Source organism: Salarias fasciatus, chromosome 6 (genome assembly GCF_902148845.1).
Source record: "Salarias fasciatus chromosome 6, fSalaFa1.1, whole genome shotgun sequence".
Taxonomy (NCBI): Eukaryota; Metazoa; Chordata; class Actinopteri; order Blenniiformes; family Blenniidae; genus Salarias; species Salarias fasciatus.
The window spans coordinates 14106847-14120934 of NC_043750.1; the positions used below are offsets into that span (position 1 = coordinate 14106847).

The following is a 14088-nucleotide window of genomic DNA, read 5'->3' on the forward strand; positions in this document are numbered from 1 at the left end:
TGCACAGAGTGAGGGGACACATGTTCAACCACATGCAACCACAGAAAAACACATCCATGCCTCGTGTCAGACACACTTCAGCTGAGGACATGTAAAAGGAAGCGTGTGATCCATATTTTCTGGAAACCTGCACAACCTCATAATGGATCGTAATTGAAGCAATAAAAAGCTAAAATGAAGACGAGACTGGCCTTTAATTGCCTCCTTTACTTACTCCCAGTTGGGCAAGTTGGCATGAGAGCAGTACTTAAATCAACGATTAACATGGATCATCAAGTCTGACTACCACAGAGAGAAATGTGTGTGTTTGTGTGTGTGCAGTGTAAGCACTCCCATCACCACATACTTTTACAGGGTCAGGCTGGAGGACGCATCCCCACCTCTCTCTCCATCACTGCCAGATATCAAGGTGCTCCTGAATCTTCATCCTCTGAACATTTTTTCACATCCCATCTCTTTTTGGACTTCCTCATCTGCTGTTTCTCCTTGTTCTCTCCTGCTGCCGGTTCTGTTTTTCTGAAGCCCTTTAGTGAGGTTTTGATTCCTCTCATCCTCTCTCCGGTGATGTCGTCTCTTCTGAGGGAGGAGATGCAGAGAGTTTTATTCCGACCTGCAAAACAAAGACTGGTGGAGTTTATAGAGATTGAAGAACCGTCTCATGGAAGGCATTTTCTCTGTGTATCAGGTAAACAGCTAAAGGTTTTATGTCATTATAATAGGTATTTTTCTCCACAAACATTTGGAAACGACGCTACTGCATAGAATGGGGGATGTAAAACAAGGCTCAGAAATATTATGATCACATAGTACTGCACCTTTTTAAAATGATGCTCTGTATTCTGCAGTTGGAAAAAACAAAGTGGTGCAGTTAAGTATCGTGCACTGTCAAATATCTAAAACGCCGCTGAAGCCTGGATCCAAAAGGTCTCACACCAAACGCTCCAGCATCCAGGACTGTTACCGAAGGACGGAGATCTGGTCCCTGTACGACCTGACTCTTGTTGATGGACGAGACCCCGATGTGGTAAACACATTTAACTTCTATGGTGTGCAAGATTACCTGAAATGACGCCTATACTGAATGACTAAACAATATTCTTTTAATGATGCTATTTTGATAAGGCAGTGAAAGTAAAAAAAAAACTGTCACTACTACTGTGATTTAGTGTTTGAGTGTTTGGTGTCAACTGGAAAATAAAAAGAAACTATCTTGAATTGATACAATAAATTACAAAATTAAACATTAAACACAAATGCCTCAGTTTTGTCTTTAACTTGCAAATAAACACATTGCTCACAATAATGATATTTCACTGTTGGCAAATTTAAGCATTCAGTTAAGTTCTGATCGTGCAGATGAATTGTCTTTAAAACAATTTAGCTTCATGTGTAAGGATACAAAGTCATTTGTTTTAATCTCTTAGCTACAACTCTGTTTTATTTATCTTAAAAGCAGAAAGAAGCAGTTCTCCCCAGTTCAATTGATCTATTATAAAAAAAAAACCAATAGTTTTATCAAGTAATTCCAGTTAATCAAATGGAATTTTTTTACTTTAAAGGGATCAAATCAGAAATTCAATATTCAACTAAACAATTTTGTGGAACCAAGAACAAAAATCAAAAAACATCTATCAGAGGTTAAAGACGTTTGTTGAGGCAACAGTATGTGTGAACTGTAAAAACACCTACAGTTCTATTGTATCCTACAGAAAAACCTGTTTAAACTGTAACTTTTAAAACATTCTTTTTTTCCCCCCAGGATGACCCATGTTTCCTGCTGCATTTCGACAAGGTGCGCACAATAACAGCCACCAGCTGCTCAGCCAAATACTCTTTTGTGCGTGCCCTGGTTGCTCTCAGCGACCAGCACTGCCAGCGGTCACTGAACCTGCGGAACTTTGACTGGACGTACATCAAGCCCACCTCCTTCTACTCCAACAGAGGGGACTGCGTTGTTCTATCACAGATATGCTTCTATGCTTTCAATCTGGTGTGTCTGTCTATGTGTCCAGTGCCACTGGATGCATAACATCATAATGTTACTGTGTGTTCAGATATGTGAGTGTGTGTGTGTGTGTGTGTGTGTGTGTGTGTGTGTGTGTGTGTGTGTGTGTGTGTGTGTGTGTGTGTGTGTGTGTGTGTGTGTGTGTGTGTGTGTGTGTGTGTTGTTGAGATTGCCGGATTACTGTGCACAACTTGTGTCACTGACAAACTGTGGAGTAAACTTGCGGCTTCTGTTGCACTACGAGGGCTCTGATGAAGACCCACACACCAACACATTTTGTTTTCAATTTGTTGTATAACCAACTTGTTGCTGACGGCATCATCTACTTTTGTGAGGTTTGAATTACTCAGTCGTGGAAGTGTTGTATTATGTGTGCAGTTGTGAATAAAAAAAACTAAGTAAATGATGGAAAACCACGGCTTTGGTTTCCTCTTTATCTTTCAACATCCGTTTATCCACCTTCGATGCCGTTTCACCCTGTTCTGGGTGATGGGATGTGGAGGCAATCCCAACAAACTATAACCAACTTGGACAAGTCTGTACAGCCACAAACTCGCATGCAGGCTTTTGGACTGTCGGAGGAAACCAGAGCACTCAGAGGAAACACAAGCACACAAGGAGAGAACATGCAAACTCCATACATGAACACCTACAAAATTCTCCGTAGGTAAAAGCACTTATCTTTCAACATATATGGTAAAATGCTATTTATTACACCTTAGACCAGGATAGATGATGGATGGAAGATGGAATTCAGAGGTCTGTACTCTGCAGCCTGTAGCTCTGGAGTTACATGACTCGTTGACCCTTTTGAAGTGGCTCCCTGAAGCTTTCAGAAAATTAGCCTTAATTAACATTTTCTCCTATTTTTACTGTATTTACACACCATGGTAATTTTCTAAATCTCTTTGGTATAACAGGCAAAAAAGAGACAGTCACCGAAATGAGGAAAACAGCTGAAACCACAAGGAATGGGAAAAAACACTAAAATTACAACAATTTCTAAAAAGGAAAATTGGGGGAAAACAAGAAAAGGCAGGGTAGGGTTCAAATGACTAATATGCTTCTCCTTCCTGAGGTAACACTTCAGAACTCCTCTTGGTAAAAAGTGTTTGTTGTGTTTTGTTTGATGCTTTCTGTGCTAATATTAATCTATGTTAAGCATTGTGCATATCAATATTTTAAATTACTAATTTATTTTTTTTCTGTCTTATTTGACATTTGATATTTGTTCTATGTGGAGAAATTCTTAAAGGAATTTCCTTCTGGGATTTAGAAAATAATTCTATTCTATTCTATTCTATTCTATTCTATTCTATTCTATTCTATTCTATTCTATTCTACTCTAAAATGTTATAATTTTCTGGAAAAAGCTGTAAAAGAAGGATGAAACGTTAAAATCGGCTGTAAAAACAATTGAAAATGTAATGAAATGTATACCATCCTACACTGTCATTGAAACTTAGCAACATCTACATATTATTTCCAGTTACTTATGCAAGAACGTAAAATATTGTCACAATTATCTTGTCTGTATCATTGTTACTGTTGTTATTGTTTATGATATTTATTATTATTATGATTATTATTTGCATTATTTTGTTACTTTTATTTCCATTGTCCACTTGCTGCTGTAACAATGCAAATGTTCACATTGCAGGAATAAAGGATTATCTTATTTTACCTCACTAGAATATGATACATAAAATGCTTTCAAACAATATCAAGCATAGAAATGTAATATTAAATATTGAGCAAAATTATAGAAAACAATAGCATACAGCACAAACATAAAACATACAGCATGAAATATTAAAGAGTGCAGGTAAACATAAGACACAGGCACATTGCTGTTGTGACAGTTCTGACAACATAAATTGAAAATCTAAGGAATGATATTAAGAAAATAGCAAAACCGCCTCGTTTGCGATTCAAAATTACTCACAGTTGTAGTTTTTCTTTGTACCACCAGGTGGCGCCAACACACATATATGAATGCATAAGCGGTCATGAACATTTAGTAGCCGTCATGAAATGCCTGATGTAAAATAAATATATATAGCTAGAAGTGGAAAATAGTAATCGATTGTCACATTTTAGATTTTAATTTTGGACTTTATATAACCAATCTACTTAATATGTGATTTTTTTTTATAAAATCGATTGAACATTTTTTTTGTTTCGCTTTTGGCACAAGCGGGACATCACTAGCGGCTTCTCGCCTGCCGCCAAAATTCAAGTTAAAAGAAGGAGGGCTTCCAGCCGTCGGTTGTAAACACGGATTGCGGCTCTGTCTGTTGTAGAATTTACACTCAAACCTGCGCAAGGAGAAGAGTTTCAAGATGCACATCAAGTCTATTATCCTCGAGGGATTCAAATCGTACGCGCAGAGGACGGAGATCAATGGCTTTGACCCGCTTTTCAACGCCATCACCGGTCTGAACGGCAGCGGAAAGTCCAACATCCTGGACTCGATCTGTTTCCTTCTGGGCATCTCCAATCTTTCTCATGTAAGGGTTTACTATCAGTGGTGTTTACTAACATCGTAAAGTAGCAAAGAGTTACGTGAATACAGTTCACTTATGCGCAATCTAACTTTGATTCCCTTGTCTGTGTGAAACATGAAAGGTCCGAGCCTCCAACCTTCAGGACCTGGTTTACAAGAATGGACAGGGGGGCATCACCAAAGCCACTGTGTCCATCACCTTTGACAACTCTAACAAAAGCCAGAGTCCCCTGGGCTTTGAAACCCACGATGAGATTACTGTCACCAGACAGGTTTGTACGGCTTCACCTATGCTATTTTGCTGTAAGACAGTTTTTTTGTCTGATTTCAATTGCTGATATTGATACCTTACTATTTTATTTTATTTTATTTTATTTTATTTTATTTTATTTTATTCCAACTACTCCAATTAGTGTGTCATTTGCAACTAAGAACACTTCAGCAACCGGTATAAGTCATGCCAATAGAAGTCAGTGTGACCATTGTCATTTAGTTTTTGCTATGCTTGAAATCGAGCATTACAGGCTTGGGAGAGAGTGTGATGTATTGAATGCTTTTCTTTCAAGGTGGTGATTGGAGGCAGGAACAAGTACCTCATCAACGGAGTCAATGCCAATAACACCAGAGTGCAGGACTTGTTCTGCTCTGTTGGTCTCAATGTCAACAACCCGCATTTCCTCATCATGCAGGTCAGTGGTGTTTCTTCTTCAAGCTTGAAATAGTTTTATTTTTTTTGACAGGCTAATATAGTTTGCTGTGTGTGGTGTTTTTAACACTTTAGGGAAGGATCACAAAGGTTTTGAATATGAAACCACCAGAGGTAAAACACACTCACTCTTACTGATTTACACAATTTACTTTTTTGGCATATCTAGTATTGACCCTCATTGTTCTTCCAGATTCTGGCTATGATTGAGGAGGCCGCAGGCACCAGGATGTATGAATGTAAAAAGATTAGTGCTCAGAAGACAATTGAGAAGAAAGAGGCCAAACTGAAAGAAATCAATACGGTATGTTAGACATGCCTTGCCACTTTCAATTCTGTATTTTTAATCTCTAAAGCGCTAAGTAGCTGTTGTGAACTACTGACTTTGTTCCATTTCAGATTTTGGATGAGGAAATTACTCCAACTATGCAGAAACTGCAAGAGGTGAGTGGAAGCTGAATCCCTCTCTCACTTATCCATTTGAATTGTAACTGGATTTCTTGCGCTGTTCTTATAATTTTCCCCTTCTCCCTCAACAGGAACGTTCATCATACCTGGAGTACCAGAAGCTGATGCGTGAGATCCAGCACTTGTCACGGCTGTATGTGGCCTGGCTGTTTGTGTGTGCAGAGGAAACCAAGGTGAAGTCTGCAGAAAATCTCAAGGTGATGCAAGACAACATTGCCAAGATGCAGTCCAGCATAGCGGAGAATGAGAGCAAAGTGCAGGAGCTCTCAGCCCAGATCCAGGAGCTGCAGAAGAAAAAAGATCAGGTGCTGTAACTGAAGAGTGAAGGGAAAATCAAGTTGCTCTTTAAACTCAAATTAAAACCTTTTTGTTAGCATTATTGTGTTGTGTATTTGAACAACACAAACAGGGCATTTCATCCAATGTACTCTCTCAATACTAATCTGCTAGGAAGTGAATGGAGTATTAAAAACCCTGGAGGAGACTCTTGCTGATGCACAGCGTGTGGATGCCAAAGCTCAGAGTACGCTTGACTTGAAGAAACAGAATCTGAAAGATGAAACCAAGAAGAGGAAGGAGCTTGTGAAGAGTATGGAGGAGGTAACTGGTCCATTTATTTTGATTTCAGCTGAATGGATTTATTTTGTTAAAACTTGATCCATTAAGAGAAGTAGGATCACAGCTGTCGTTCTCCTTCATTCTCAGGACAAGAAAATGCTTGTGGTTAAGGAAAAAGAGGTGTCAAAGTTGAGAGAGCAGCTTCAGGCTGTACAGGAAGAGGGGCAGAAAGACGGCGCTGAACTCGAAGCAGCTGAGCAGCACTTCAAAGCTGTGTCGGCAGGTCTTTCCACCAATGAGGACGGAGAGGAGGCCACGCTTGCTGGGCAGATGATGACCTGCAAGAATGACATGAGCAAGGCAGACACTGAAGCCAAACAGGTAAGGAAAGGACTGAAAATAATATGTGTGCTTGACCTGATCAGTCATCCATATATTCATGTAAATGATGAAGTCAGGCACAAACTAGGGACCACTTGTGCTTGTGTCTTTCCTAATGATATTTTGAAATAGTCACATCTGTGAACTCTTCCTGAATTTCCAACTCTATAAGTTTTGTCTGTTTCTTCCAGGCCCAGATGACCCTAAAGCATGCTCAAGCCGAGTTGAAGACCAAACAGACGGAGGTGAAAAAGATGGACAGTGGCTATAAGAAGGACCAGGACAATCTGCAGGCCGTCAGAGGAAGCAGAGAGAAGCTTCAGGCTGAGCTCTCAAAGCTCAACTATGAAGGTAGTTGTTGTTGACATGTGGGGAATCCCTCATAGTGGTTGTTTTTGTTCAGATCTCTTTTTTATTGTGGATTTGTGCCTATGTTTGTGAAGATGGGAAGGAAGAAAATCTGCTGGAAACAAGAAGGCAGCTGTCCAGAGAGGTGACCAAACTTAAAGAGACATATGAGCGTCTGGTGTCTCGCTTCCCCAACCTGCGCTTTGACTACAAGTAAGGACTTCCATATCTTCATGCATTATGTTTTCTAAATCGACAAACTTGAAGACCCTCTGTCCAATATAGATGGATATATAGAAGCAAAAGAGTAAGTAGAAAAAGCATCAACAATATTTCTGCCCAATTTAAATATGATAACCAGAACAGCCTGCATTGCTCAAAAACAGCTCATATACATCCTGAGATTCAGCTGCTAGTTTCAGCTCACATCACAGGTCCATGTGCTTTCAGGGCCTAAATGTTTAGTGCATGTGTTTTGTTTTCCCACACTCTCTTAGGGATCCAGAACGAGGATGGGATCGTAGCAAAGTGAAGGGCCTGCTTGCAAACCTGATTACAGTCAATAATGCCTCCTGTGCAACAGCGCTGGAGGTCGTGGCAGGAGGAAGGCTTTACAACATTGTTGTTGACACAGAGGTACGCTGCAGAAAACTGTCTTCAATGGCAGCTATGTCTTTGCGTTCTGGAGAGCAGTGTGACCTGAGCTGGCCGTGTCTGTGTTCATCAGGTGACCGGCAAAAAGCTGCTGGAGAAAGGAGAGCTGCAGAGGAGGTACACAATCATTCCTCTCAACAAAATCTCTGCCAAGACTCTGAATGACAGAGTGGTCAACACTGCCAAGAGCCTGGTGAGGAAACGCCAACTCTCTGACGTCTACTAATTTAGCTCATAAAATGTCCTTTTCCTTGTTGAAGCTTTTTCACACTGTTGCCTTTACTTCCTCTTCCTGTCAGGTTGGAGAAGAAAATGTTCACACGGCGCTGTCTCTGGTGGGCTACGAGTCTGACCTGCGCAAAGCCATGGAGTACGTGTTCGGCTCCACGCTGGTGTGCGACACCCTGGACAACGCGAAAAAAGTGGCTTTTGATAAGCAAGTGATGACCAAGACCGTCACTCTGGGCGGGGACATCTTCGACCCCCAGGGAACTCTGAGCGGAGGTGAGAGCAGAGAGCGTCCCTGTCCTCTGTCGTGTGTCACCGAGTCAGCTGGACGGGGAGGCAGCTAAGCTCCTTTTCCTCACGCAGGAGCCCGATCGCAGTCGGCTTCAGTCCTGTTAAGCCTGCAGGAGGTGAAGGAGGTTCAGGACAGCCTGAATGAAAAAGAGGCCCAACTTCAGGACACTGAACGACAGCTGGCCGGCCTGAAGGGAACGGCTGAGAAGTACGTCCGCGCTCAGGTGGCTTCTATCAGCCGTTGATTTTACACTGAACCGTCTGCTTTGTCCCTCAGGTACCGCCAGCTGAGGCAGCAGTATGAGCTGAAGATGGAGGAGGAGCAGATTCTGCAGGCCAAAGTGCAGCAGAGCTCCTTCCATCAGCAGCAAGAGGAACTGGAGAGGCTGCGCAAGGCCATCGGTCAGAACACCCAAACAAGGAAGAACCATTAGAATCATTCACAGCAGTTAGACAGACTGTGCTTTAGCGGATTTCAATCTCCAGCATTTAATCAAACTATCTGATCCAAATGTGTGTTTGTTGAAACAGAGGAAAGCGAGGAGACGCTGCGTGTCACCAAGGATGTGCAGAAGCGAGCTGAGGAGAAATATAAAGTGCTGGAGAACAAGATGAAGAACGCTGAGGCGGAGAGGGAGAAAGAGCTGAAAGCCGCCCAGCAGAGACTCAACACAGCCAAGGCCAAAGCTGACGCCTTCAATAAGAAGTTGAAGCAAAAGCAGCAGGTAAATGGTCTGGCGCCTAACAGCTATTGATTTTTATGTACATCCAGTCTTTTCAGCGTGTTGCTCCTTTTGAACGTTCAGCTTCCACTGAATGACGTGTGTTTCTCTGCTGTGGCTGATGTGCAGGAGTCGGACGCTGTAGCTCTGGAGCTGGAGGAGCTGCAGAGGGAGCAGGCTGGTTATGAGCAGCAGATTCAGGCCGTGGACGAGGCCATGAAGGCCATCCAGGAGCAGATCGACAGCATGGCCAGCACCGTTTCCCAGAACAAGGTGGGGGCTGAAAATGCTCTCAGAGCATGGGCCAAAAACACACAGAGCACTTCATGATATCCTAGGGAAAACAATCGAGAGATGTTTTATCCTAACATGACTCAAAAAGGGAAAAATAAGATTAAAGCATTGCAACTTTTTGTTGGTGAAGCAATTCTTGTTTGAGTTATTTTTTGAAACATATATTGATGATTTTTATTCTCATTTAAAGTTTTAGAGCTGATTTTTTTTTTGATATTTCACCACCAAACATGTACCTGTTTCAACATCAAAGACTGTACATGAACAGCATTTTGTCTTGTTTTTGTGTAGGAGGCAGTACGTACAGCCCAGGAGGAGCTGACCAAACAGAAAGAAATCATCATGGCACAAGACAAGGAGCTGAAGGTGAATGCAAATGTGCTGTTACTGCTTTAGTTTATCGGCGTCTGTTGAGAAGTAAGACTGGTTCAGGATGTTACGATTGATCATCATGCCACAAGGCTTCAAACTGAAGCTTTTTCTCCGACGTCTTGGGTTTGAAATGTCTTGAAAATTGCTTCTGTTTATACTGTCTGAAATCGAAGCGCCACGACAAAGTTAAATAAGACATTATGACTGAATATGTGCAATGTGCTTCTGAATGTTCCAGGCAAAAAGCTTAGAAGCCGACAGCATTCGAGAACAGAACAATGACGCTCAACTGAAGATTAAGGAGCTTGAACACAACATCAGCAAGCACCGCAAAGACAGTCAGGACGCTGCCGACAAGGTCAGCTTCTGCTTTTCTCCCATCTATGAATCTTCTCTCCAAAATGTCAGTCTGTATTTGTTTGATATAAACAAGCTGACCTTGCTTTCTTCTCTTCAGGTGTCCCGCATGCTGCAGGAACACGACTGGATCCACTCAGAGCGTCAATTCTTCGGCCAGCCAAACACCTCTTATGACTTCAAGACCAACAACCCCCGTGAGGCGGGCCAGCGGCTGAAGAAACTGGAGGAGACCACCACCAAGCTGGAGAGGAACGTCAACAAGAGGGCCATGAACATGCTGAACGAGGCGGAGGAAAGGGTGAGCAGTCACACTTGTGAAAGGGCTGCTCTGTGAGAAACCGTGCCTGATCCAAATTCCAAAAAGTATTTATCGCTGATATTTGTCACGGCTGTCTCAGCGAGTTCACGTCTCTCTGTCCGCAGTACAATGACCTGATGAAGAAGAAGAGGATTGTAGAGAACGACAAAGCCAAAATCCTGCAGACCATCGAGGAGCTGGACCAGAAGAAGAACGAGGCTCTGAACTTGGCATGGCAGAAGGTCGGCACTTTAAAATTATTCATGAATCATGACCATGCACGCCACTCTACAGCTAAAGCATTGTGGTTTGTTCATCTGTGCTTTTGTTGTGGTTTAGGAACTGAGTAAACCCATGGTTACAATCAGTTTTCACATGTCTGCAGGTAAACAAAGACTTTGGCTCCATCTTTTCCACATTGCTGCCAGGAGCCACAGCAAAGCTGGCCCCTCCCCAAGGCTGTGGGGTCCTGGAGGGCCTCGAGTTCAAGGTCGCCCTCGGCAACATCTGGAAGGAGAACCTTACCGAGCTGAGTGGAGGGCAGAGGTGAGCAGATGCACCAAAATGATCTTTGACTGTCCGTTATTGGACCTGAACAGCTGTTCGAATGAAAGCGTTGCATGTTTTTGAAGCAGAACCTTTTCCGTCCGTCTTCCAGGTCACTGGTGGCCTTGTCGCTCATCCTGGCTATGCTGCTTTTCAAGCCTGCCCCCATCTACATCTTGGATGAGGTGGATGCAGCTCTGGATCTGTCGCACACACAGAACATCGGACAGATGCTCCGTGCACACTTTCGACACTCTCAGGTCAGTTTAAAAGTATACTGATGAAGAACTGTTCTCTGTTGATCTTATTTCTCCAGATGAGGTTTTTTTTTTTTTTTTTTTAATACTGAACTGTTCATCTGTTCAGTTTGTCGTGGTGTCCCTGAAAGACGGCATGTTCACAAACGCCAACGTCCTGTTCAAGACCAAGTTTGTTGACGGTATGTCCACCGTGACTCGCACTGCGCTCAGCCAAAGTGATGCCAACCTCCCACACAAGAGCCAAGACAAAGGTCGTCAGAAAGACAAGAGGAACAAACAGCTCATCAGCTAATCGCTGCACTGATGCTCCGGGGCCGGACAGTCGCAGTTCAAACCTCTCTCCTGTCATGTCTTTAGAATCCATTAAGTTATGGGACGTTCTCGCTTTTCATTCTGTAAGGTTTGTGTTTCTCTACTCATGTTCATCCTGTTTTATGCCTACTTTGGCCTTCATTTCTTTGTTCACGTTTTTGTAAATGTACTTTTGTCTCAAGCGTCCTCAGTTATCTTAGTAACCATCCGGACATGCGCTTTGACTTCAAGTCAACTTTTATATGAAACTAATGAGTCCATATTTTAATAAAGAAACCAGGTCAAATATTGATGTTTTTGACTCTTTATATGGTTTGTTGTTGATGGGCATAGATTCTACATAGAAAGGCTAGATAGCTTACAGACGCTGTGAGCCAATGAGGGCTGACGTCGCTACGCTGCGGCCATCTTACCTAGAGGCTGCTGGCTCACTGCCTATGGAGCGTGTACTATTTAATAACCATAGCTTACTTAATTTTCAACCGATTTTTGAATGGTTTGATTTGTTATAAAAGCCAGAGATGCAGTTATGTTATTGCAAATTTACAGATAATTATAACCATGGACTTTCATATTAAATTAAAAAGTAGAGCATTACCTGCCATAGCTGCACACATACACAGTGAAATTAAATCTTTGGTGTCTGTGAAACATTTAATAGTTTGAAATTTTATATTTCTAATTACTAAATATAAAGAGGTATTGATCCACATGGTATTTTAAATTTAAACAACAAATAATGTATGTATACATTATATGAATTGTGATTCATATTGGTTCAATTTACCCCAAGGCTTTTGGTTCGTCTTGCCCCATGGCCATTGTTTTTCATAAAACTTAATTAATTTAATGATTGAGAATGCATAATGTATGAGTTTAGACCTGGGTCCTTTTGCCTCTAGCATAAAAATAATCATACCGCTAAAGTCAAAGAATTCCACAGCCGGTTGGAAATGTTTGTGTTCTTATTTTAGGGTCTTGTGACAACTCGTGTATAGTTTTAAAGATCAAGGGGATGGTTCGTTCATCTTGCCTGTTCTCCCCTACATATATTTTATTATACATTTTTCAATAAACACATTCAGTAACATGACATCAAGGTTTCTTTTATTAACAGGTGCGCAACAATTACAAAACAATTCAAGATTCACTCCAAAGGCTGCAGAGGCTCGTCCTGGGGCAGGTCCATGGGCAGGTTTTCTTCTGCTCTTCTCGAGGCAGCAGTGCTTCTTGTTGCTACCGGCTAAAATATAGTTAAATATTAAAATGTTCTTAATGCACAACACTTTATGTATTCCTAAACTTCCAGAAGGTCACTGTGAGGAAAAAAATATATCGCACAATACGAGATGGCAAGTGGAATCATCTTTTACTCAGCTACACTTGGTTCAATAGCACAACATGCAGTGCTATTGCTTGTGTTGTACGTGGCTTTGGACAAAAGCGTCTGCTAAATGAAATTGTAGAATTGTAGAATTGCTACAACACCACCTACTGGTGGGTTTCAGTTACTCTCCTACAATACCCTTTCTTGGATCCATTAGTCATTCCCACTGCATGTAGACAGTGGCTTGTTGAAGCATGCTGCATGATACTAATTTGTACTATGTACACGTGGTGTGTGTATCCAATAGCAGTCTGATGTTGGCTGCATGATTATTTGGTGTTGAATAGAAATGCTAAAATGAATGTGTTACGTTGTGAGAATTGTATTGAGGGGCATACTATTGAGCTTTGTTTTGCATTTATTGGTGCAGCAGGAAGTTATTTCCGATAAAATGAATGAAATTCTAAAGAAGTGATTTGGCTGAGATGAAGTTGCCTGCATGAAATAGAAGGTGGTATGTTGGTGCAACTGTATTGTGTGCCATACTGTGCAGCATGTTATTGTTGTGGTTGTTGGAGATTATACGTGATGTTGCCCGTTAGTGAAACGGATGCATTGCTAAATGGTGGTGATAGTAAGGTGTGAAGTTGTGTTGGTGCTGTTGTGTTTTGTTTGAGTTGATAGCATTTTTTGAAATAGTGTGTTATATGATTCAGATGTTGGGAACGTGGTGTTGTGATCTGTAAAGTTTGCAAATGGCTTGTGTGTGTGTGTGTATGTGTGGTGAATAAAGGCAAAGGTGAATGAAGGGGCTTAGCTGCATGGTTTAATTTATTCATTATAAAAAATAAAAAAACCCCAAAACATACACAAACACACACTCACACAGACAATACAATCATTCACACATGGGTGGAGTTCCCTTTCACAATGCATAGCATTGTATTGGCGGGCATTGCTGGACTCGGACCAGCTTCCGCCTGGGATCTCATGATCCGCAGGACGGTTGCATTGCCACTCGACCACCAAATCAAGGGCGCTGATAAGGGGAAAAAAAGCAGTTATATCGTGATCAGTGAGGCACAATGTCTACGCTCTTTTCTCGATATCGAGGCCCCACATCCCCAGTTTGTGGCTTCATGGTCCACTCCAGGTAGATCACCTCGAGGAGTGCTTGCAGCCAACGTTTGATTGACTGGTATGGTGGAAGCCACCTTTAAAGCAGCACTATGCAACTGTTGCCTTGCGTTTCCCCCTACTGGTCTCCTGAGAAAGCTCGCTGTCGTAAACGTTCTCCGCGTCCGTCCGTCTCTCAACTCCATGCCGTTTCCTTTTTTTCTGCTCGTCAGACAAAGCTTTTTTTTCCGTCTTTTTGGTTCTGCCATCCATGAGCACGTAAGTGTGGGTCGCTAGCGAGGGTTTCATGTTTGTTTTATGTGCTTTTCTGCTTGT

At 42.0% G+C, this 14088-nt stretch overlaps 2 protein-coding genes across 2 annotated transcripts; both read left to right on the forward strand.

Moving 5' to 3' along the window:
* The first annotated feature begins 564 nt into the window (after positions 1 to 564).
* On the forward strand, positions 565 to 2029 carry exoc1l (exocyst complex component 1 like). The gene is made up of 3 exons (XM_030092982.1): positions 565 to 685; positions 846 to 1024; positions 1760 to 2029. The coding sequence occupies exons 1-3, from the start codon at positions 565 to 567 to the stop codon at positions 2027 to 2029; spliced, it is 570 nt and encodes a 189-aa protein (XP_029948842.1).
* A 2233-nt stretch (positions 2030 to 4262) lies between these two features.
* smc2 (structural maintenance of chromosomes 2) lies at positions 4263 to 11584 on the forward strand. Its single transcript, XM_030095148.1, has 25 exons — positions 4263 to 4515; positions 4634 to 4783; positions 5078 to 5200; positions 5293 to 5331; positions 5411 to 5521; positions 5617 to 5661; positions 5757 to 5990; positions 6136 to 6285; positions 6391 to 6624; positions 6816 to 6975; positions 7068 to 7185; positions 7470 to 7608; positions 7700 to 7819; positions 7926 to 8130; positions 8218 to 8353; positions 8423 to 8547; positions 8677 to 8870; positions 8997 to 9140; positions 9453 to 9527; positions 9772 to 9891; positions 9991 to 10191; positions 10317 to 10433; positions 10577 to 10737; positions 10850 to 10997; positions 11104 to 11584. Exons 1-25 carry the CDS (start codon positions 4348 to 4350, stop codon positions 11287 to 11289), a joined length of 3603 nt encoding a protein of 1200 aa, XP_029951008.1. The 5' UTR covers positions 4263 to 4347; the 3' UTR covers positions 11290 to 11584.
* The last annotated feature ends 2504 nt before the right edge of the window (positions 11585 to 14088 follow it).

Coding starts and splice junctions, on each gene's coding strand:
- exoc1l (XM_030092982.1), top strand. CDS start 565: ATGTCGTCTCTTCTGAGGGAGGAGATGCAGAGAGTTTTATTCCGACCT. Junction 686..845: donor GCATTTTCTCTGTGTATCAG/GTAAACAGCTAA, acceptor TGTATTCTGCAG/TTGGAAAAAACAAAGTGGTG. Junction 1,025..1,759: donor ATGGACGAGACCCCGATGTG/GTAAACACATTT, acceptor TTTTCCCCCCAG/GATGACCCATGTTTCCTGCT.
- smc2 (XM_030095148.1), top strand. CDS start 4,348: ATGCACATCAAGTCTATTATCCTCGAGGGATTCAAATCGTACGCGCAG. Junction 6,625..6,815: donor CAGACACTGAAGCCAAACAG/GTAAGGAAAGGA, acceptor TGTTTCTTCCAG/GCCCAGATGACCCTAAAGCA. Junction 8,871..8,996: donor AGTTGAAGCAAAAGCAGCAG/GTAAATGGTCTG, acceptor GCTGATGTGCAG/GAGTCGGACGCTGTAGCTCT.